General features: G+C 32.8%; 1 protein-coding gene across 1 annotated transcript in view; it reads right to left on the bottom strand.

Moving 5' to 3' along the window:
• The window catches only part of SLC38A4 (solute carrier family 38 member 4), a 36,044-nt gene that overhangs the window by 7,893 nt on the left and 3,027 nt on the right, over positions 1–25,124 (bottom strand). The window contains exons 2-13 of the mRNA XM_003771369.3: positions 22,301–22,529; positions 20,699–20,789; positions 19,971–20,086; positions 17,749–17,822; positions 15,226–15,318; positions 12,033–12,114; positions 11,863–11,945; positions 11,692–11,750; positions 10,412–10,687; positions 10,214–10,293; positions 8,521–8,621; positions 1,813–1,937 (exon numbers count right to left, since the gene is read on the bottom strand). Of these exons, the coding sequence (XP_003771417.1) occupies positions 1,813–1,937; positions 8,521–8,621; positions 10,214–10,293; positions 10,412–10,687; positions 11,692–11,750; positions 11,863–11,945; positions 12,033–12,114; positions 15,226–15,318; positions 17,749–17,822; positions 19,971–20,086; positions 20,699–20,789; positions 22,301–22,434 (1,314 nt within the window). The 5' untranslated portion in view covers positions 22,435–22,529. The remainder of the gene's footprint in view (positions 1–1,812; positions 1,938–8,520; positions 8,622–10,213; positions 10,294–10,411; positions 10,688–11,691; positions 11,751–11,862; positions 11,946–12,032; positions 12,115–15,225; positions 15,319–17,748; positions 17,823–19,970; positions 20,087–20,698; positions 20,790–22,300; positions 22,530–25,124) is intronic.

The following is a 25,124-nucleotide window of genomic DNA, read 5'->3' as shown; positions in this document are numbered from 1 at the left end:
CTATGTGCCAGGCACTATGTTAACTACTAGAGATACAAAGAAAAGCAAAAAGGGTACCTTCTCTCAAAGAAATCAGTATAATGAGGGAGAGAATATATAAAAAAATATGTACATAAATCATTGTAGAAGATGGGGCAATTGATTGGACCAGGATTGGGGTGGGGGGGAGGGCAGTGAGAGAAAATGAAGAGTTGAAGTGATACTTATGGTTCCATTCTAGGAAGATGATTATCTTGGACAGTAGTAGCAAAGCTAATCAAAGAAAAGAGTAGCTGGGGAGGGAGGAAGAGAAAGGGCAATAATGAATTCAGTTTTAGACATCTTGAGTTTAAGATATATATATATGAGAGAGAGAGAGAGAGAGAGAGAGAGAGAGAGAGAGAGAGAGAGAGAGAGACTGGATAGGAAAAAAGTTTTAGGGTTAGCTCTAATATACATCTGAAATCTATGGATCTGAAAAGTATCTGCTGAGAGATGACAATTGAATCTATGGAACGTGATGAGATGACAAAGCCAGAAGTAATTCTGGGTCCGCTGTTAAATAGATCAGTTAGTATATGGAAGGAGAAGGACTAGAAGGAGGAAGAGGAAAAGAAGAGGGAGCCAAAAAAATTTGCTGGCCTTCCTAAACTACTATTGAGCTAGATGAAGAGATCTGGAAAAAGTTTGATTGGATAAGAATTCAGGAGATGGCTTCTAGTTCTAATTCTGCCATTAATTGCTGTTTGATTTTGGGAATGTCAATTAACTTCTCTGGGCCTCCAAATTTGGAAAATAAGAATGCCCAAAATTTATATTATCTACCTCAGGATTGTTGAATAATCAAATGGAAATGTATATATGGAATACAAGACCATAAGGCTTTGTATTGTACTTAAAAGTTACCATCATAATCATATAACATTTTCAGAGTACTAGTCATATGTTTTGCACCATACAGAATGTTCTGTGCAGAATGATATTAATTATTGTTTCTTGGTTTCTTGGTTTTCCTCTCCTCTAAGATAATGATAAGATAAATGATAACAATTATTTCTTGGTTTTCCTCTCCTCTAAGATAAATGAGGAAATCCAGATTTTTAAAAGGCATTAATTTTACGAGAATTCAATATGCTCTTCATTCATTTTATCTGTATTCTCACTATCAGTTCTACTGGATTGGTTTATAGAATCACCAACAACTCTGGTCCCTCCAAACTTGAGGATAATACAGTATCTGTTAAGGAAAAGGAGTCTGTCAATTCCAAAGTGGGGAAAAGCTCATTGGGAGAGGATGTTTATTAAGTGCTGTTAACTAAATAGTAACATGTTTAAGAAAATAATGAATTATTATAACTTCCTGAAATTTGATTTTGATATCTAATTGTTTTCACAGGAAACTGGTTTCTTAATAACTAAGGAGTAGCCCTGAAGGCAGTTTTTGTATGTAGCTGCCAAAAGGCAAAATGAAACACTTTCAGAATAAAAATGAAACTGTTAAGTTATTCTAAAATATGTGGTCACAACTTTATTTTTCTGTCATTATTTGAATCCTTGGCTGTCATTTTTTTTTAATTCAGTGGACATCTATTCATAATTTATTTTCTGAAGTTGTGGTAAAAAAATCTATTGTGATTGATTTTCCACATAAAATATACTCATTACAATTAATTAGTTTGCAAATAAGACTTTTATGGGCATTATGAAAATGCTAAATTCAAAAGTAAAATCATCCTTACTTAAGGTTTTCCTAAATTTACACCACTATTAAATTAATATCAAATCCAGTAAGCTTTCAATTATGTAACTTCTTCCAAAGCTCTTTTTACTTACTGGGAACAACACAATAGGCACTGTGAGTGTGACTGCCACAAGAACTGCTAGACGAACCAGGAGAATTGGGGTGTCAAATGTATACACCTTTGTATAAGCATGGAGTAATTCATCTTCAACTTCTCCTACATAAAGAAAAAGAAAATCAGTAGAGTCAAATTAAAATTAGTTATGTTAAATAGGATAGCATGTCAATATGCATTGAAAAAAATAGTATGTCCTAGATAATCGCTAGACCATAAGTAAAACCATCCTTATAGTGGTAGGATTGGGTACTAAAAGAGACACAGTGATCAAAGGACATCTAGCCCCTCCTATTAGAGGCAGATTCCCTCATGACTTAATCTTTTCTAATGGTTAGAGCATCATGCTGGGATCCAGAGCAGAGGAAAGCTTGACTGGGAAATGGAATGGGAATTATGATGACCCAGCAATAATTTCTCTAATATTAAAGTTAAAGCAAAGAACTGAGGGGAAAGTAAATAAATGTCCATTGGGGAATGGCTGAGCAAACTATAATATATGAATGTAATGAAATATTGCTATACCGTTAGATATGAAGAATATAGAGAAGCATGGGAAGACTGATAAGAACAAAGTATACACAACAAAGAAAATAATATGCCCAACTACAATATGTAAATGGAAGGAACAACAACAAAATCCATAAATTTTAAAATTTATTTCTATGTAATTACTAGTATCAAGTTTATTCCTGAAAAGGAAATAATGCACCACTTTCCCTTCTTTATGGAGATAAGAAAGATTATGGGCATAGAATACTGCATCCATTATTAAGACTTGATTGATGTGTGTGTTAGTTTTTCTGAACTGCTTTTCTTTTGTCCACTTCTAAAATTCTTTGATACAGGGATAGCTCTTTGTGTAGGGGAGGGGAAATATTTGGAAATGAAAGTGAGATAAAAACAAAAGATAATAAAACATTTTAAAGGAAAAATTGGTTTATTCTACATTTGAGTAAAAGAAAAGATTAGTTTTGAAACAAAAAGATTTATGTGTGACAGAATTGCATGCCTTACCTACCATAAAAAAATAAAGGAAATGACACCAAAAGAAGAAAAAACAATAACAGAGGTATTTTATGTACTCATGATAAGGCTCACATCAACAATTAATTAAATCTACCACTTTCCTGAAAGAAAGTAAAACAAAAACAAGGAAAACTTTCCCTTAGTGCTGCCTCACTCCAACATTAAACCTGACATGAACAATTTGGTTTACCAAATCAGTGCAAATAATATTTAATACCAAATTCCAAAGCCCCTTCCACAAAGATGTATGAATACACTCATAATATTTTTAGGATTAATGGAATCGTGTGCAATTAAAATGTAACTAAAAAAGAATAAGAGAAGACTGGAATTTTTAACTGTCATTTGGGAAGGACTTATAAACATTTCTTGAGCAAGACTTTTTGATGATAAAGATGCTCAATAATGAGATAAAAGACAAATAAGGAGACTTCTGGCTAATGTGATGGTTTATTAAGACCTCAGAGATCTGCATGAATTGATGGAAAGTGAAATGAATAGAACCAAAGAACATTATACACAGTAACAGCAGTATAGTAAGATGATCAGCTGTGAATGACAGCTATTCTCAGCAACACAATGATCCAAGATAACTACTCTAAAGGATTTATGATGAAAAATGCTATCCATCCCCAGAGAAAGAGCTGGGGATTCAATACAGATTGAAGCATTTTTTAAAATCTCAATAAACTCTAAACATTCATTAGAAGGAACAATGATAATGAAAGTCCAAAATGGCCACAAACTACTCCACAAGCCCAGGACTCCACAAGGAGATTGTTGACAAAAATTTAGAGACTAAATAGGGATCAATTAGGCAGAAGATGCAGTTTATAAGTAGCTCATATTCACAACAAAAGATAGAACCAGACTACCTCCTAGCACAAGACCCATATAGCTACTGTCCAGTCACAGCAAAAGAAATGACCAGACAGGTACTGAGGAAATAGAGGCTCTGGGCATCTCTACCAAAGCCAAAAGAGAAAGGACAAGGCCAGACCAGTGCCCAAGAATTCAGGGCATAGCAAAATGCCTATGAAGCCCATATCTGAGTCACAGGTGGAGACAGGAATAGACAAGTACCTGGAAGCACAAAATACAGATAATCAAAAACAGAACCATAGCAGGAGACAGGACCAGGCCAGAAAGGAGGTAGGCAGGCCCAAACAAGAAGCCCATGCATATCCACAACACTCTTCTCCCTGCCTGTAATTTCATACTAGCATGAGGGAGAGCCAAACTAGAGCCTAGAGCTTATTTCTAGGCACCATATGCTCACGCCACAAGAGAAGAGCTTGGGAAGTACAATGGAAGAAAGCCTGCTACCAGCACAATTTACAAGATCTGATTTGCACTAATAATAGAAAAAGGGATAAAAGCCAACAATTGGTCTGAAACTATGTAAGAGGGAAATAGGTTTTATTAAAACCAAGACAAACCAAAAGAAGACTGATATAAATCTCAAGAACTCCTATAAAGGGATGACCTAGTCTTACCATAGTTGGTGGTTTGGTTGTCAAATGTTCAAAGAAGAGCAAAATGACCCCATTATGCAATGTGTCAGACTGACCAAACCAAGAAAAGTTCATTTGGAGTAGAAATGTCTAAATTTGTGCATCTCACATTTTTTAAGCTATTGTAATTCTGCTTTGCTTCTAGAGTACAGTGCCTTCTTGAATAAGGGTCACCATGCTGTGTGAGGCATGTCTTCCATGTTTCATAATCTATTCCAAAGTTCTTCAGAGAGACCTTGAGAGAGTCTTGTATTGCTTAACATTTGCCGCTTTTTATTTCCATGTGAGCACTTGCTTTGTGTGAGTTCTCCATAATTCTTTTAGGCAAATATATGTTTGCCATTCAACCAAGATGGACAGCCTCATTGGAACTGTGATTTTTTGCAATAGAATTTGAACATTTGGCAATTCAGCTTGAGAAAAATCTCAGTGTCTGATACTTTCTCATATCAGATGAGATTCAGAAATCTTCCTAAGACAACTCAAAAGGAAGTGATTCAATTTCCTAGCAATGTGATGATATACTGTCCAGGTTTCACAGGCATACAATAATGAGGGCAGCATAATGGCTCTGTAGACCTTCAGTTTGGTAGGTATTTTAACACTTCTTTTCTTCTATACTTTCCTTCAGAGCCTCCCAAACATTGAACTAGCTCTAGTAATGTGTGTATCAACCTCATCATCAGTGGGTACATCCATAAAAAGTATACTGCCAACATAAGTGAACATCATTAAAAATTTCTCAATGTACTATAACCAATGGTTCTGTGTAAAAATGTGCAATAGTACCTGGTGGAGAACCTCTCTTTCCTTGGTGTTAGTTGTCATCAAAAAATTAGCAGTTATGAACAAAAAATTGCTCCTCAGCTCTTCCTCCTCTTGACTTGTAGCCTTTTCAAGTTAAATAACTCACTGCCAGTGTGGTAGCTGACTTTGCCTTTTTTGTCTTCATTGAAGGCATCTGATAAATCACTTGAAAACATCATGCAAAAAATTACAAAAGCAAGCATACAGCCCTGCTTCACTTCATTGATGATTGGGAATGGGTGAGCATATTGTTCTTTACTAGAACCCATGTAAGCATACCATCATGAAATCATAATGCAATATTGATGAACTTCTCTAGGTGACCAAATTTTGCTATGATCTTTCACAAGTCTTCATGATAGTATTAAACGTCTTGGTCAGATTCATGATTATTGTGTCTTTTTCCTTTATCACTAATTAGTGGCCCTACTAATGCTGAATAGTTGAAATGCACCATAGACCTTTGGTCTATAAATAGCCTTTAGGGCATCATAAAAGCACCTTGGATTGTTACTATCAGCATAAAACTGAATTTCATCTGCCAAGAGTCCTGAATGTCTCTAAGCTTCACTTGCACTTTATTTTTGATGAAGTTAAATGCTGCCTTCTTTGAAATGAATGAACTATCCTCATGGTAAGACCTCTGGAGTACTCATTTTTTGTTTAGCAGCTTCTGAATTTCCCCATCATTTCCTTCAAACCAGTCTCAGTGTTTGTGAGTATTCTGGTCTAAAGGAGTAAAAAGCAGAGTTATATGCCCAAACTCTGGAAACTGCCCACTGATTTTCCGCTCCACTGTTGCCAGATGTGAGTTGACTCAGGTTTCATTTCATGTTCATAATAAACAGTTGACCCACAGAGAAGTGCTTTGGAACTACATCTTCTGGCAGTTGTCTTGCCTTGGGGCTGCTACTTTTGTTAAAATACAAATGTTTAGTTTTGAAGGAAAAGTCTTTGATAAGTCTAGTACTGTGCTACACATTGCCTTTGTCACTCATATTTTGTCTATCTTCTTACAATGATATAGTCTATTAAATGTTTTCTATGAGGGTGCATCTACAAAGCTTTATTTTATTTCATTAATCAGAAGACAGCATCAGTGATGAAAAGGTCATGAGATGCACAAGTCTTCAAAAGATTATTATTGTGCCAGTTTTGACTCTATTCCTCCCAAGGACTCTGTCATGTCTGAGAATTTGTGCTTTTTCTGATATTAAAGTCACTCAGAATTACAAACTTGTCCTCTTCAGCACCTTGATGAGGAGGGTCTCCAGGTTTTCATAATTTTTTTCTTTCATCTCATCATCATTTGGGAGAAAATTCGCTCATGATAATGGTGTGATACTTTCTTACAAGTGATAATCCAAATGCCATGAACCTGTGGTCCACTCCTTTCAGGAAACATATAAACTTGTTAACTAGATTAGTTTTGATTGTCAAATCTATTGCACTCTCCATTATTGTGACCACTACAGAAAAATGTGTATCTAACTTCATCTTCAGTAATCTGGTCTTCATTTGCCAACTTTGCTCCATTCAGGGTTGCAGCTTGAATGCAAAAATTCAGTGCAAAAAAAATGCAAAAAACAAAGCTAAATTATTTCACAAGAGCTCTTCATCTTTCATATTGTCCATAAGTGTGCACATATTCCATGTACCAATGGTGAGTGGAGTCATCTTTACAAAAGTTTTCCTATTCTTTTTGTTTGTATGTGTTTTTACTGCAGTATGAGATCCCTACCTGCTGCAATAAGCAAGCCAAGTATGGGTGAAATAGACAATTTTAGTAACTCTTTCCTCATGCCAAGAGTTAAGCAGTGTAGTTCTTCAAAAAGGTTGCGTAAACATCCATTGCTGCTTCAGTTTAGTGAGACGACTCTATGCTATGAGCTTCCTATTATATAATCCTATGACTACAGCTCCCAGTATATCCCCATCTACTGTTTCATCATTTGCTTGTCTCCATAGGATTTTGGAATAGGCAAAAAATGATAAAATGGGATAGGTAATGTCTTTTAACATGTGCATCAATTGTGTTTAAGGGAGGAATAGTTGTCAAAGTCAGTACTTATTAAAATTGGCAGATTCAGAACTAATTAATAAGAAAAAGGTCTATTCATATTAATTTATGAAGAATATAAAAATCCTTACTTGCTTTAGAGCCTAGGAGAGCAAAGTAATTAGTCATGAAATAGCTCAAGGGATAGGGATTAGAGTGGTTGACTAGTCCCCACAGTTGACATTCAAATAGTCTATAGATTCTACAATGAAATTGAACTATTCTTGCCTCAAATATATGTTTCTGTTTACATTTAACACTAGCCAGTTCTATCATTTTCATGTGGATCACTAGCTCCTTAATAAACATTATCTATGTATGTATTTAATGAGATAGTTCTAGTGCATTTTATTCTCACAGAATGCCTACACATCTGTATAGCTTTCAGGAACCATAAATCATAATCCTCTTATTTATGATTTTTTTGAAAAGTGCCTCATAGAAGCCGAATGATGACTATAATCCAATTTGTATTAGCCATATAAATATGTAATTGTAATTTCAAGATTTTCATTGGTATTCTTGGATTGTCTTTGGATCTCCTGAAGTGAGGGAACTATGAGGTATCCACAACCATTAGAAGTTAAATCTACATGAAACCCACCCTTTGACACAAAGAACTGATATAAAAAAAAACATGTTATTTAGGAAAGAGTAAGTTATTAAGCTAAAATGATGCTCCATTTAAATTTGAACTAAGATTATTTAAACGTTTGGGCTTATTATGCAGTCTCTGATATTTATTTGGAAAACAAACATATTGTATTCTATAGCAAAGTTTCTTAAACTGTCAGTCATGATTCTATATAAGTTCATGTAACTAAATGTGGGGGTCATGAAATTATGATTTATTATCAGTAAATATTTGACTTGCATACCTATTTTATATCCCTATGTACCTGGGGTCAAGTAAATATTTCTCAAGTAAAAAGGAGTCTTGACTGGAAAAAATTAAAGAAGTCCTGATCTATATCATCAAAGCTTGGACTGGGGTAAATTAGTAGCTGTCGGGAGAAAAACGCACAATATCTTTTATAAAAGGAAATTATCTAATTTGAGAGTCAAGATTTTACAAAATGTTGTTGGGTTGATACATTCTCTGAGCCTGTTGGCTAGACTCTTTTAATACCATTTTCTAAAGTAGCATATCGAAATGGCATATTAAATGAATAAATGCCACAACAGGTTGTGTTTTTTATCCAAAATCACTACAACAATTAATTCTAAATACTCAGGCTGCCAAATGAAAGTTTTTTAAAAAATAGTTTTGACTTACCATAGAAGCTAAGGTAACCAAATAGGGCAGCAAGCAGATACATTATCAACATTCCTGTAATGGAGATGTTTGACACAGTCTGCATTTTCTTTCGAGAACGACTGAAAAAAGAGAAAGCAAAATTTTAATTTTACAAAGCTGTTGAGGAATTTGTGAAAGCAGTTGCTGTTTAACTTTATGTCTAGTTACTCAATGAATACTTGATTTATAATGCTAATTTAAATTTGACTATAAAGAATTTGTTTCAAATACTATTCCTAGCCTATTTGTTTATACTTAATATTTTAATGAACGTAAATAACAACATGACTACTGAATCATAAACATAACAAAAATAACAAATTAGTTTCAAGCCTAAGGAAACTTAAGAATTTTATTTTGAAATGAACTTATTCACTATATCAAAGAAATTTTGCTATCAGAACCAGACAATTTACCCAGTAAGATATCTAATTCCTTAGGGGTAATTCATATATATATATATATATATATATATATATATATATATACAGAAAGAGACAGAGAGAGATTTATGCAATATGTTATTATCATAATTAAGTTATTATAAAGGAAAATGGAGATTATCAATGACATTTTGTAAGAAGTCAAGAATTTGTGTAGAATGCAACTTTTGAAAATGAGCATTGTAATGCTCATTTCCAACTATATATATCCATGTGTTAGTGACTATTCTATTTTTAAGAAGTAAAGTTACTTTAACCATGATTTGATTTTTTAAATTGATACCTCGAACTGATAATCTACAATTAGGTAGCACAATAGATAGAGTTTTGGGCTTGGCATCAGAAAAACTCATCTTCCTGAGTCAAAATCTGGCTTTAGATACTAGTTGTGTGACCCTACTCAAGTCAATTTTCCTCAGATTGCTTATCTATAAAATCAGCTGGGGAAGGAAATGGCACACACTCCAATATCTTTGCCAAGAAAATCCCAAATTGAATCATAAAGAGCTGGACATGACTGGGAAAAAAATGACTGAACAACAAAAGAACTAGTAACTAGTCAATATTTTTTGATTTGGAGGAAAAACAGGGTAAAGGCATGTGGTGCTTTTTAAAAGAAGAATCACACTGAAGTGATATCAAGCCAGGAGAAACTGTGGTCCTTTCCCAGAAAATCTTCAACAGAATATATAAATGCATCAACAACTGATGCAAAAAGGAAGTATATCTCTTTCACATGTTAACACCCTGGGAAAAAGCATCATTCATTTCCTATTCATTACAGATTTTGTGACACTTCAAGGATTTTCTAGAACATGAGCCCTAGTGTTTATTATCTGAGAAACAAGAAAACTCTAGTCTTCAATAAGGAAATTTGTAACCATGAACCAATTTGTAAAAATGGAGAGTCCTATCCAGTAAAATAATTTGATAGAAAAATGATGTTCAAAAGAGAACAAAATGTTTGACCATTTCCAAAGCGGAAATACTGAATTATTGACCATCAGTAAGTTATTGTCTATCATTTATGTAATGAATGCTCTGAGTTGTTTATATTTCCAGGCACTTCACTGATTAAACTATGTTCCCATGATTCATTTTAAGATAGTGTTTATGGAAAATACTAAAAATTATGTTTCCACAGAGAGGCACATGATGAATGTGTGATGGGAACATGGAAACATGATGAACACATTTTTAAATAAAATTATTTATAATTGCAACCTTACTCTTTAAGCTCACTGTAGATTGGAAGTACCTCAGGATGGCATACAAAAGCAAATGCAAGAATGGGGATTGCATATGCAGTCTGAAAAACAAAAATAACAATCTTTAATTAGCCTTTTACAATAGTGCATAGTCACAGAAACTTAAGTGTGTCACATTCATATAATGGTTGGAGATTTAGGTTAGAGAATCTTGCTTACCCGTGAATTAAATGCAAAGTATTTTGGTTGACATTTGTCGAAACTCTGTTCTTCATATTCTACATCCCTTCTGTAAAGGAAATCTTTGACCTGATTCTTATCTAGATCTGCAAAATTTCCATTAGTATAATCCATCATGAAATTCACTTCAGTAGCCTGAGAGTTATTAGGTAACATCTTGAGATGCATCAGAAATGTATTGTTATATGTCATATTTCCAGCATTGTGATCCAGGACAGGTAGAGGACAAGGAATCTGGAATTTCTTATAGATTACCTAATTTGGAATATAAGAGGTGAGGGAGATACAATGAAAAAAATTGAGATAAAAATTGTGAAAGATGAAAATGGTATATGTTATTTAAAAAAAAAGCTACTGCTGAGAGTCTTAGTTTAAGGATAAATATAAATTTTCCATGAAAATGGTATATGTTATTTAAAAAAAAAGCTACTGCTGAGAGTCTTAGTTTAAGGATAAATATAAATTTTCCAGGGTCCTATTTTTCTTATTAGTACCTTATATTATCTATCCTAATGTAAACACCTTCAGCATTTTGGGTCTACTATTAACAGCCATAGCCAATATGCAAGACATTTTTGTTCACTAAAGCTACTGCTAGTCTTTCACCATTCTTAGAGTTATCTGCTGCAGTTTTAGAGACTATCATGCTTAACAGTAAAGATATTGCCACTATCTTTTAAAAAAATTAATGTGAAGGGAAACAAGTCTTCTTATGGATTGAAAATGAATGAAACAGAAGTGAAGGGTTGAGGTGAATCTATCGACCCCTAGAGAAGGAAGGAAAAGAAAGGTAGTGAGAGGGAAAAGGAGAGAGGAAGCAGAGAAGAAACAGGATTACTCAAGAGTTTTAAAAAATGTTTCATATGAACTGTTTCATTTGATTGTATTATGTTTGGTTTGTCAACAACAGAGGCATGGGGGCTGATAAGGTTCATACCTACTTCTTTGAGGTTGCTAATTACTTTCCTCTCACTTTCTGAAGGAGAGGATTCCTGACTGACTGAAAATATTTTTTCTGCCTTAACAGATGTATGTCCAATGTTCCCATATTATGTTATTCAGCAATTACACTGCTATTCTACTTCATCTAGTTTTAATTTCAAACAAGTTTCAAAAATCAAACAAAATTTTTCCCCTCATTCAGAATTATGATAAGAAAAAACTATTAGTTGTGAGACTCATTTCATTATATTTAAATAATCAAATATTAAAATTCATACTGCATTGAGCCATAGATAATATGTCAAGAAATCACTTACTACACTGACAAAAAATACCATGCAGGTAAGAGAAAATCCACTGGTATAACCAAGATAACCTATGAGAAAGGAGAAAAAAGATTTAGTCAATTATTGTTGCCAAGGTGTATCCTACATAATCAAACTATGAGAAGTATATAGGTAAAACTTTCAGTTGGGAAATAAGTTTACCTAAATTTTTAAGAAGAGAAAGTGGAAGAATAACCCCAATAGATACAAATATAACGAGGTAGTTGCCATTGAGGTACCATTCTCTAAAAAAGAAAAAGAAGAAAGTTATACTAGCAGCTACAAAGGTCAAATGGGTTGATTTAGTTGAAGAAAAAAATACAACAACATACCCAGTATTCTCTTCAAGTCCCATGAATGTCCTGATTACTTCAGGTAGTTCATATTTAATAATAAAGAGGTAGCTTGACATTGCTAAAACAAGGGGGAAATGGACAACTTAGTGTCATTAGGTTTCAGGGAAGAACAGTAGATGACATTAAAAGCATAGGCTAAAGAGAAATAAGTAATGGTATCAAGCACATATTACATACCAAAATTAAAGTCCTACTCCAATATTTTATCATGATATATGAAGAGAATGTAAATTCTGATTATTCTTACTGCTGGAAGAACTATCAGGTATAGTAATATACTATGTTTCACTTATGTGATGACCAGCCTTGGAAAATCTGGAAAGGTTAACTCTAAAAGATTGGTCACCTTCTAGTACTAATAGTTAGGTAATGACAACTTAAGAGGAACCATCTATTAAGGCATAAAGGATGTAATTTATATTTCTAGAGACTATATATCCCCAAATGAAGTACTGAATTCTAAAGTACTGAACTAAACTATAACCAGCACAGCTCTGTCCTATTATAGATGATGTTTCATTTATATTCCACACCTTTCTTCATGGTCCTGTAGAGCAGAAGTATTAAACATATGGCTCATAACATGCCTAAATCCAGGCCAAACTAGCTTAAAATATAATTGGGAAATATTCAATAAAATAAATACAAATGCTATAAAATATAGATAATATGCAGTTTTCTAAGTCAATATGTGACCCACAAGGATCATTGTGTATGCTTTAGTGGTCCCTATTTCTTTTTGCTCTAGATCAGTGTTCTTCAAAATGCAGACTATAATCTGATCCCAAGGATTCTGTAATCAATCAGTTGGAAAGAGATACATTTTACCCTCATCCCAGTATTCAGTTTGGGAGCTTATCTCTAATAATCCCTTCCTCTGTCTCATTCTTTTACTATTCAAGCTTCCAATCTCCCTCTTCTGACTTAAAAAAAGCATCAGCTCTTCAAGGGGGCTTGGCAAATTGGTAAGATAATGTAATGATATGTGTGAAGTTCATAACAAATCAATATCCTATATCCTAACCTTACTCAGGCAATCATAGTAGCAACTGTTCAGGTGCCATTGGATAAATTATATTACCAACTCCTTCCAGTCTATCTACCTCCTCTCTAGATGATTTTCTGGTTGCAATAAATATTCCTCATGGGGGTTCTGTTCTCTGGAGCAGTGATGCAAGAGAAAGAACAATGTCTTTCCCTGTCTTTGGGTGGAAAAGAGTGACTCTTACAATAACTAACATATAGTGTTATTGACTAAATACATAGTGATTATTTATTAAATGTTGATCTAACCACCTGAGACTCAGTTAAACAGATATTGATTTGTTGTGAACTTCACACATATCATTACATTATCTTACCAATTTGCCAAGTCTCCCTAACCTTGTGGTCACCCAGATCCATCCTCTTGACATAATAAGTCCTCATTTTGCCTCACTGCACACATCCAAGCATTTCTCATATCACCTTTTCCTCTCTAGACACACAATCAACACTTTAGTTCAGATTCTGATCCCTTCTCATCTTGATTATTGTAATAGACTTCTAATTCATAATAGCCTTCACATAGTTATGGAAGTGGTTTTACTAAAGTACAAGTCTAAACATGTTACTATCCTACTCAATAAACTCTGCTGGCTTCCTATTGAAATTAGGATCTAATATTATCTCATCCTACTTAGCAAATTGAATATTATGGTGTATATAATGTTTATTTTAATGGTACATTAATGTATAAATTGCTAAGTATATGTATATTGGGTAAATATGCTCAATATAAAAAATTTTAGAAGTGTAATCAAAAAGTTTGCAGATTCCTCTAAAAACGGAAGAAGCACCTGTCCTACGAAATTGGCAAACTGCCCCCTCCTAGGACTATTTAGTCATCCCTCTTACCATTGAGCCATTCTGACTCTCTTCTCAAACATAAACAATATTTTCCCAAAGTGATTTGCCCAAAGTCAAATGCCCAATTATTTTGGATATTGAAAAAAACTGAGTTAATCATGAAACTATGCCATTAAATTCTTGGTAATTATTCATTTTTTAAAAAATAAAAAAGCACCGAATTTAAGCTAGTCAGTTTATTTGACTTATATGGATTTGGTGTAAATATTAGCAAGATGAAAGGAATATTTGTATTCTTGATTCCAAATACTATCTAATACTGCACTATCAGTATAACATATATGGCAAAGGAAATCAACTTTCCTTATCTGAATATTTTACCCAGTATTTTCTGTTTCAAAAAATTACTAGAATTACTACATAATTTCTAAAAATTACTAGGAGTAGCAGAAGAGACTAAGGTTCCTGCAAACAAACATAAAGTCCAAAATCTGCTTTCCTCGTTTTTTATATTGGAATGTGATAATGGTAATAAATATCAGAATCCCTATGTTCCCCAAAGAATTTGCTGCAGCTAAAAATGTTAAGTTGAAGAAAGATGAAGACACACACCTTCTGAGTACATCTTCTAGAAGGGTAATGGAAGCTTTAGAGATTGAATTTGCTCAGGTACTCAGAGATAGAGCACCTTAAAGCAAACTATCTCCAGCTATCTCTCATATAATTTTGTTTTTCAAACTCTTTTTCTAGTGCTAGATGAATCAGCCTCAGATGTCTAGTTCCAAAAATACAACCTAATCCCCAGCTATGCCTAAAATTTTCAGTTATAATTTATATTTAGTACTAAGCTTTCTTCATATATAGATAAATGTATTATATTTGCAGTAAATGAAAAATAATAGTATGCACTTATATTTTTTTTAAAATAGAAGTCAATTCAAAGCTAGGAATCGAAACACTAGTATTTAAATCTAATTGCTTTTAATGACATTTCATCTGTGCATATTAAGTACAGGGAAGAAAAAGAGAGAGAGACAGCAAAAATGAAAGACAGACAGACACAGAGATAGAGAGCCAGAGAGGAAAAAGAAGGAAGAGAGACAGAGACAGAGAAGGAAAGAAAACATGGAGAGGGAAAGGAAGGGAGAGAGAGGTAGATAGAAGAGAGGGGGAAAGCAAGGATAAAGGTAAAAGGCAGGAAAGGCACTTAAGTAAATTTGTGCCCTTTCCATTTATGCAATATAGATCAAAATAATTCTGATGTGCTGGTCAATTGAATGTAAATTTTCTCATGTAGTAAACATTTTGTCATTTGTCTTACCTCCAATGTTTTGCATTGTAATGGAAACAAAAGCTCCAATTTTCCCAGGCCATCCAAATGCTTTTTCCCCTAATTTCTCATAAATTAATGAGCCTGTATGTAAAAAAGAAAGAAAGAGAGAGAGAGAGAGAGAGAGAGAGAGAGAGAGAGAGAGAGAGAGAGAGAGAGAGAGAGGGAGGGAGGAAGGAAGGCTTAATGAAATATTTTAATCACTTTTTATTCATTTAAGACATTTCTATAGAGTCATCGTGACATAATAGAGAGCTGGCTTCAATGTCAGGAAGACCTAGGCTGACTTCCTGCTTCTGATAAATACTGTGTAAATCATTTAGTAACTTCTCAGTGACTTAGGCAAAGCTCTACAACTGTATCTTACAGAGAAGGTGCTGTTTTTTTTTCTGATAGAGATTGATCATTAAGAGTACACCAGCAAAAGCAAAGGTCTAGTCTCATCCTCAAAACATTTCTATAGTGCAACTTTATATCATGTATAAAGAGTTTAAAGAAAACTATTAAATACACTTATGTATTAGGACCACAGAATCACATATTTTTAAAGAAATAAAGCTGATTTAATCCAGCCCCTTTATTTTATGCATAAAGAAACTGAGGGCCAGAAAAAAAAATAATTCACCAAGTGTCATACAGTTAATAAAGTTTAACAGCAGCACTAGCAGCAGCAACAATAGTAATAGTAGTAATCATAATAGTAGCACAGCAACAGCAGTACTAGTAGCATAGTAGCAGCAACTGCAGTAGTAATAGTAGTAGTAGTAGTAGCAGCAGCAGTAATAATAGTAATAGAAGTAGTAATAGTAATATTAATAGTAGCAACAGAGCAGTAGTAACAGTAACAGTAATAGTAGTAGTAGTAACAGTAATAGTAGTAGTAGCAGTAATATTAGTAGTAGCAGCAACAGCAGTAGTAATAGTAATACAAGTAATAGTAATATTAGTAGCAGCAGCAGCAGCAGCAGTAGTAATAGTAATAGTAGTTGCAGTAGTCATAGTAGTAATAGCAGCAGCAGTAGTAACAATACTAGTCATAGTAGTAGTAGTAGTAGTAATAGCAGCAGCAGCAGTAGTAACAGTAAGAGTAGTAGTAGTAGTAGTAATATTTGTCATAGTAGTAGTAGCAGTAGCAGTAGTAATAGTAGTAGTAGCAACAGCAGTAGCAGTAGTAACAGTAATAGTAATCCTAATAGTAGTAGTAATAATAATAGTAGTCCTAGTAGTAGCAGTAGCAGTAGTAATAGCAATAGCAGCAGAAGTAATAGTAATTGTAATAGTAATAGTAGTTGTAGTAGTAGTAGTAGTAGTAGTAGTAGCAGTAGTAATAGTAGTTGTAGTAGTAGTAGCAGTACTAATAGTAGTAGTAACAGCAGCAGTAGTAGTAGTAACAATAATAGTAATTGTAATAGTAGTTGTAGTAGTAGTAGTAGCAGTAGTAATAGTAATAGTAGTTGTAGTAGTAGTAGCAGTACTAATAGTAGTAGTAACAGCAGCAGCAGTAGTAGTAACAGTAATAGTAATCGTAATAGTAGCAGTAGTAGTAATAGTAATAGTCATAGTAGTAGTAGTAGCAGTAATAATAGTAGTAGTAGTAATTGTAATAGTAGTCATAGTCATAGTAGTAGTAGTAGTAGCAACAGTAGTAGTAGTAACAGTAATAATAGTAGTAGTAACAGTAATAGTAATTGTAATAGTAATAGGAGTAATAATAATAATAGTTGTCATCATCATCATCGTCATCGTAGTAGTAGCAGCAGCCACAGCAGTACAGTAGCAACAATAGTAGTAGTAGTAATAGTAGTAATAGCAGAAACAGTAGTAACAGTAAAAGTAGTAGTAGTAGTAGTGATAGCAGCAACAGCAACAGTCATAGTAGTGGTAGTAGTATTTTAAAGTTTGCTAAGTGCTTTGCAAAGATTATTTCATTTTATCCTTGCAATAACCCTGGGAAATGTGCTACTGTTATCCCCATTTTTCAGATGAATAAACTAAGGCTAAGTAACAATGATCAAGTGGCTTGTGCAGGATCAGACAGCCAAAAAGTGTCTAAGGTTGAATTTGAACTCAGGTCTTCCTGACTCCAAATCCAGTACTGTCTACTATACTACTTAGCTTTAACAGTGGAAAGAGTTAAATCTGAGTCCTCTGACTGCAAATCCAATCTTCTTTCCACTGTACGATGGAGCCTCTATTCACAGTAAACCAATGAAAATAACAGTAATTAATACTATCCAACAGGGATAGCAGTTCAAAAATGAATCTCAAGATAGATTGGCAAAAATTTAAAAATTCAAAATATTTATGTATGTAATCTAAAAGTAATCCCCTTTATTTCTTTTTGATCTGAATAAGTCCATTAACTTGGCCAAAAAACTTTAAAAGTTGGTCATTGTCATTGAAAATAAAACATAATAAAAAAAATTAGCATATATTGGGAATCAAAAATTCTTTCAAAAATAAGTCAAAGAATAAGACTATGTACTAAAAAGAATACAAATTTTAATAACATACCTCCTTCTTTGGCTGTCTTCAGTAAAAGATGAACTGAATAGAGGGATAATATAGCCACAGTAAGAAGCATGATTCTAGGAGTATAATAAAGGATAGGTAAAGAGCAATGAACAAGATATAATCAATCTAACTACTTTATATCACAAATGCAAAGTGCATAGCATACATTGGGGAATTAAAGTAGGAGAATTAAACTCACTACTAATATACTGAATTTTATTTTTTTTAAATGAACAGGGGGCATCTAAGTGGCTCAGTGGATAGAGTACCGGCTCTGAGGTCAGTAGGACCTGAGTTCAAATCCAGCCTCAGCAAAAAAAAAAAAAAAGAAGAAGAAAGAAAAGAAAAAAGAACAGATAAAGAGTAAAATTTTCTACCAGTATATTGAACACATAAGTAAATTGACTGTCCTATTCAATCACTACACCAAGTTCAGCTTCAAAGTAGTATTGGCAATGATGTATCGGCTCATTTGGCTACCATGTTTTTTTCTTTTTCTTTAGTTCCTAACAAAAGTTTTCTATTTGTGAATTCAGCATTCACTGCCATTCAAGAAATACTAATGTGGATGGAGATGCACTGCCTAAAATAACGTATAAGTAGAGTGTGTTAGCGGTTTTTTAATAACAGACTCTCTTGGGAGGTAAAGAGGGTTGTATGCGCAACGTTTTCAGATTAAACTTCATTATTAACCTTTTCTCAATCACTTTTTAAAAATCTTAGACAAAGAATTAATAAATGGATTATGACTGTGTAGGTAAAATGAGCATTGTTTGGTAAGAACTTCATATGAATCACAGCAAAATTAAGTCACACATATCTATAAGTCTTAGAAAGTATCACCAATAGTGACTGTGATGTTTTAATAATAACTTATAGAAATCTTATGGGGTAGATAGTTTCAAGTATTATCAAATCCATTTCACAAATAAGGAAATGGAGGTTTTAGGAATAAGTTTTCATGGATAGCCCAGGTATTTTTTTTTCTCTTTTTATAATTAACCATGGGACAATTAATTGCTTTGTAAAACTGCTCTTAATAGAATGGAAAGGCCATATTCTGCTTTCTAGCTCATAGACTCATAGATTTAGAGAGCAGAAAGACCTCAAGGGTCATTTATTGCAACCCTGTCATTTTTACACATGAGGAAATTAGGACCCAAGGAAGTTGAACAATTTTTTAAGAACATATAGGCAATAAATATCAATCCTAGGACTAGAAACCAGGTTTTCTTTTTTCAAATACAGTGCTCTTTTTACTTCCTCTCTGATGAGAGAATTCAGAACAACTTTAATATTACCAAGATAGCTTATATAGGCTGAAATAGATCTTCTCCATATTTCCTCATGTCCTCATCTTTTAGGACTTTGAGGGCAATATGAGTGACCAGAGGAAACACCATTCTTCTATTCTTTCCTTTTACCACTCATTTGGGGGTCTGGAAGAGCAGGATGACTACTCACATCATTTAGATAACCTGCAAATCACCAACTATAATCTTTCTGACAAAACACAAGACCATCACATTTTCTCATACTTTTATGCTATTCCCATTAATCCTGAAGCTCTGCCCTTTAGACTCCTGGTCAATTCGATCTAATCTGCAATACAGGACCTTTGGACATTGCCATCTATTCTATAGAGACATCCTTAAGACTTTGGGTCCTTTCTATTTATCCTGCACACGAACTCAACATATGTTTTGTCTTCCTTCCAGTGATTAGAACCTATACCTAATAAATCCTTTTCAGTAATTAATTTAATAAACACTTAAAATTATTTACATTTTGTTTTTACATAACTTTTATTTCTAAATATATCCCTCTCTTATTTCCTACCCAGAGAGTTATTCCTATAAAAATAAAGAAAAAGTAATTCAGCAAAACTATGCATCAAATATGACATCCTGCAACCATAAACTCTGAAAAGAAGGGAGGGAATCATATTTTCTCATCTTTTATTTCCAAACACGTTTCAACATTAATTATTACTATTTGCTAAGTTCAAGCTACCATGTTGAGTTATAAGGATTTGAAGAAAAGTTCCATGCTCACACATTCTACTGGTTTCACTTTTGCATTATTCAACTACTTCAATTAATAAAGAGATGGTAAAAGTGATATAGTTTCTTGTAAATATATAGATATATATGCATATCCTTCATTTAAAGGTCATTTTAATTGAATAACTGAAAAACATAATACATGTATTGGACACTTACATAAAAAGTATTATCCCAGTGTTGGCCATGGCATATGACAACCCTAAGATTCCACTCCCCATAATGGCATTACTGAGGTTGAATGATGACATTCCAAAGGATGTGGTTCCAGGATGCTTGGGAAAAAAAAGTGACCATTATAATTAAACACTTGTGAAAGGCAGTCTCATTTTAATTGCTAGCATTCTCATAATTTTCCCATATCTTTTCTAATGGAAAGTCTGAGGTCTAACCAAGATAGAATTGCTAGGAACAAAACTGTGATTTTGGGATATATATTTATATGTGTAGATTTCTATGTATGTGTATTTTATTTACATCAATAGATATATAGATATATATAATACGCATATGCATGTGTCTTTTGCTCTAATCAAGAGAAATATAGAATCTTAAGTATTATGTCAATAGGATCTGAATATAGAAAATATTTCATATGATATAATAGAGAAAAACTGGAGCCTTAAGTATGATTTCAGTTTACATTTGGGTTACGGTAATTTTCTTTTTCTTTACAAAACAACTAACATCACAAATGAATTATACAGACATATGGCGAACAGGAAAAAAAAACAAGTCTTTATTCCAACGAAGACCTGAATAAACAAAGAATGTGCTGATGAAAGCTTTGGAAAATTTCAGTCATATTGTTTTTCCCACAGAGCTTCAGACAGACCTGACATCCTCAATTCCTGTTTTTATGTGCTTAAAAGCATGAATTAACTTACGTGTTCTTCATCATAGTCTACCAACTTCTTTTTACTTAGTAGTCCATTTGTCAGAAACTTCTGGCTTTCATCATCACCATTAGCAAATTGACTAAACCCAAACAAGAAAAAAGAAGAAAATAACAAAACGACGTTTCAACAAATGCTTGGGAAGTATATTTATTTCACAGACAAGCTAAATAATAAAATGAGGAAAGAGGTATTGAAAAGAACAATTGAATTTAAAAGAATCCCAAATCATTTGGAAAATTCAGAATAAATTTAGAATTTTTATTATTTAATTATCATTAGCCCCAGCTTGATAAGTGGTATTTTTATATGGTATACCTTATTAATATATGCTTGGCCCTTACTTAGCAGTGATAAAGTCTCTTCATTTAACTTTCAGTATAGAGAAATAGTAACTTCACATCATACATATATGACACAAATCCAAATTCTTTACATCCAAAGTGAGTCTTTTCCTTAAGTGTATCATCCAACCCTTATGGGAGCATAAATATACCTTCTGGGAGATAAGTCAATACTTTTCTATATAGCATCCATGCCTGTATTATCTCTTTTAATCAACCCTATTCACTACCTCTATTCATCCCTCTCAATGTTTTCATTCCAGATGATACAAAACTTAGTTGCACTTCTGATTATATATTCCATTAACCTTAGTTTATCACCTTTCCATATAGGGACAAATATTTCCCTGGGATACCACCTTCCTCTAATTTCCCCTCTCTTCTTGAGCCAAATATTAATGGTTAGGTTTTAGTTAATATATATTTTCTATTATAAGAGAAAGATTGCAGGAAAAATAATGACCTGGATTCAAATCTCAGCTCTGATTCAGGGTATGTGATCATAGGCAAGCTACTTAATTTCCCTGAGTCCTTTGATTTAGGTAGGACATGTGCCATTACTGCCAAAGACACTGAGATCAATTTAGAGACAGTATGGGAATTTACCAATTTTATGTAGTTTATAAGTGAGAGAGCTGGCACTTGAATCCTGATCTAAGCACAGAATTTAGAGCTATATTCCAATTTTGTGCTATATAGCTGACAATGTTCTTTTCCCTAAGTAATTTTAAAATCTTTTATCAAGTGTTTTACATATGTGATTAAGTAAGTAAAATATTTTGATTAAGCAAGAAAACAATTCTATTTTGATGCCTCATTGTAATATGTAGGCTTTGGAAGTTTATTCCAATATAGTACCAATTCTGGTAGATCCCATCATAGTTAAAATGTCTCAGAATTGGTGCTGGCAAAGTAGACTAACGATGAGCCTGCTTATGGAAACACATGGCCATTTATGATAATTAATTCGAGCCACAGTAGTTCATTAACTATTGAAAAAGGTCTGGAAATGTTTTGATCTGTGTTGATGGAGAAAAAAAACTGTGTAATCATAGATTTTTTTAGGTCTGAAGGTCTAGTTTCTCTAGCATGCAGGAAGGTCTACAGGGATGAGACCCTCAAAAATCTATGTTTCTATAATACAGGCAGATAATGGAGATGAACCTTCCAAATAAACCCCTGGCTTCCAATATCCATAAACATTGCTCTCTAGTTTTCACATAGCCTCTGATTATTGTCAATGACATACCTTTTAATAGGGGTCTTTACTGAATTTACCATCTCAATATAGCTGTCTGGAACACTTTCTCCACTACTGCTTTTGTCATCAAGTTGGATATTGATTTTCTGCAGTTCCACAGGATCCATTTGAGGTGTCAGCATTTCCTGGTCTTTACAGCAGCTTCTTCAGTGCAAACAATGGATTATACCTTGAGGCTGAGATTCTCCCAACATATATAGACTTTCTGAATGCCGTTCTACAAATAGAACACAAAGTAACTCTAAGTTTCCTTAGATTCAGAAAATGAGTATGAATTTTGTTCAGTTTGTTTATCACAATAATATGGAAAAGAAAGAAGTTTCTGCAAATTGGGAAGGTTCAAGTACAAATGAAGACATGCATTTGTGATTTTATTTATACATGTGGTATTCTACACACACACACACACACACATATACACTGATGGTACCTAAAAATAACAGTTTATACCTAAGGGCTATAATTTCATAGACTCATGGCTACCTAAGAGCCAGGTTTAGAAGAGGAATTCTTCAGTGCAACCCTAGTAATTTATCACTATATTACCCTATACTTTAAAAAAAAGCAAGAAAAAAGTAGAATTTTTGATAAATTTTTTACTATTTACTATTTTGCTAGATTTTTTTCTCACTTCATTTTGTATCAGTCAGGTATCCCAAGCCTTTCTGAAAGCTTCCTCCTCATTATTCCTTAAAGCAAAATAGTGTTCTATCACATTCATACTGTAATTTTTTTCTGCAATTCCCAAATTGCTGACCATCCCTTCAGTTTCCAATCTTTGGAATCACTAAAAGAGTTACTATAAATATTTTTGGACATATTAATCCTTTTCCTTTTTTCTTGGATTTCCTTCACAGAATATGCACATTTTGAAAGCCTTGTTCCAAATTTCCTACCAGAATGCTCTTTTATTACAGTGCATTAGTGTGTCTATTTTCCTATATCCTTTCCAGCATTTGTATTTCCATTTTTTGTCATTTTACTCAATATGATGGATGTGATGTGGTACTTGAGAGCTGGTTTAATTTATATTTTTCAATATAATTCTAATATTTCTCCAATTATTAGTGATGGAGAGCATTTTTTCCACTGAAAACTTCCCACTCACATCATTTGATAATTTTAATGCCCCTTATTTTTGTTAATTAGACTTAATTCACTATATATTTCATAATGAAACCATCATCAAAGATTCTTGCTGCAAAGCTTTTGTCCCCATTTTTACACTCATTTGCCTTTGTATATTGTGGACCCAATTTTTTCCACTGATTTCTATTTCTTACCTAATATCAAATTTTTTTATAATTACAGTTTTGTAACATAGTTTGGACCTGGTACTGACTTCCAAGGCTCCATTTTGTTTTGGTTTTTTTTTCATTGATTTCTTTGATATTCTTGATCTTTTGCTCCTCCAAAGAAATATTACATTATTTTTCTAGCTCTGTGTGGTAATTTTTGTTTGACACTGAATAAACAAATAAATTTAAGTAGTATAATTATTTTATTGCAGGGTCTGGCCTATCCATAAATTAATGTTTCTCTAATTATTTGCATCTCTCTTTACTTGTAATTGTGTTCACAAAAGTCCTGGGTGTCTTGGCAGATATGTAATGCTATTTATAGTTATTTCAACTGAAATGACTTTTTAATATTTCTTTCTGCTGAATTTTGTTGGTAATATATCAAAATTCTTATGGTTTATGAAGGTTTATCCTGCAACTACTAAATTTTTTTAATGTTTTGATCAGTTTTAGTTGGCTCTCTATGATTCTCTGAGTTAATGATCATATCCAGAAAAAGTGATAATTTTGCTTCCTCTTTCCCTTGCTTATTGTTTTATTACTATAACTAGCATTTCTGGTACAATACTGAAAAGCAATGGTGATAATAAATATCTTTGTTTCATCTCTGATTTTACTAGAAAGGTTTCTAACTTACACTTTTTGAAATTAACACTTGATCTTGGTATTAGATATTTCTTATCATTTTTAAGGAAAAGTATTTGTTCTTGTGCTCTCTAGTGTTTTTAACAAAAATGGGTGCTGTATTTTATGAAAAGCCTTTTCTACATCTATTGAAATGATAATATGATTTTTGTTGGTTTTGTTATTGAAAAAGTCAATTATACAGTTTTACTGTGTGTAACCTTTGTGATATATTGCTATAATTCTCTTGCTAGCATTTTACTAAAATTTTTTGCCTCAGCAATAATTATAGAAATTGGTCTATAGCTTCTATTCTCTATTTTGACTCATTGTTTAGGGATAATGATCACATTTGTATCATAGAAAGATTGTAGGATTCTTTTACCTATTTTTTTCAGATCATATTGAAGTTAATTGTTCTTGAAATGTTTCTTAGAATTTACGTGTAAATCTGACTAGTCATGAGATCATTTCTTAGAAAACACATTTATAACGTATTCAATTTCTTTTTTCAATATAAGATTATTTAAGTATTCTATTTCCTGTTCTGTTTATCAGGGAAATTTATATTTTTGTAAATATTTATTTCATTTAAGTCATCTGTTTTAATAGTTGTAAACAGACAAAATAATGCCTAATAATTGTTTTTATTTTCTCTTCTTTGGTTGTTCACCTTTTAAAATTTTTGATACTGTTATTTTGTTCTTTTTCTTTATTTTTTAAATAAAATGAGCCAATATTTTATCTGTTTTATAGTGTTTTTTAAGACAAGTAAAACAATTCTTTATTTTATTTATTAGTTCAGTGTTTTTAACCTTCAATTTTGCTAAACTTTCTTTTGATTTTCTTCAAGTTTTTTTATTTTTATGTTTAATTGGGGAATTTGA

Source organism: Sarcophilus harrisii, chromosome 5, assembly GCF_902635505.1.
Source record: "Sarcophilus harrisii chromosome 5, mSarHar1.11, whole genome shotgun sequence".
NCBI classification, from domain to species: domain Eukaryota; kingdom Metazoa; phylum Chordata; class Mammalia; order Dasyuromorphia; family Dasyuridae; genus Sarcophilus; species Sarcophilus harrisii.
This window is presented reverse-complemented; position numbering and strand designations above follow the sequence as displayed.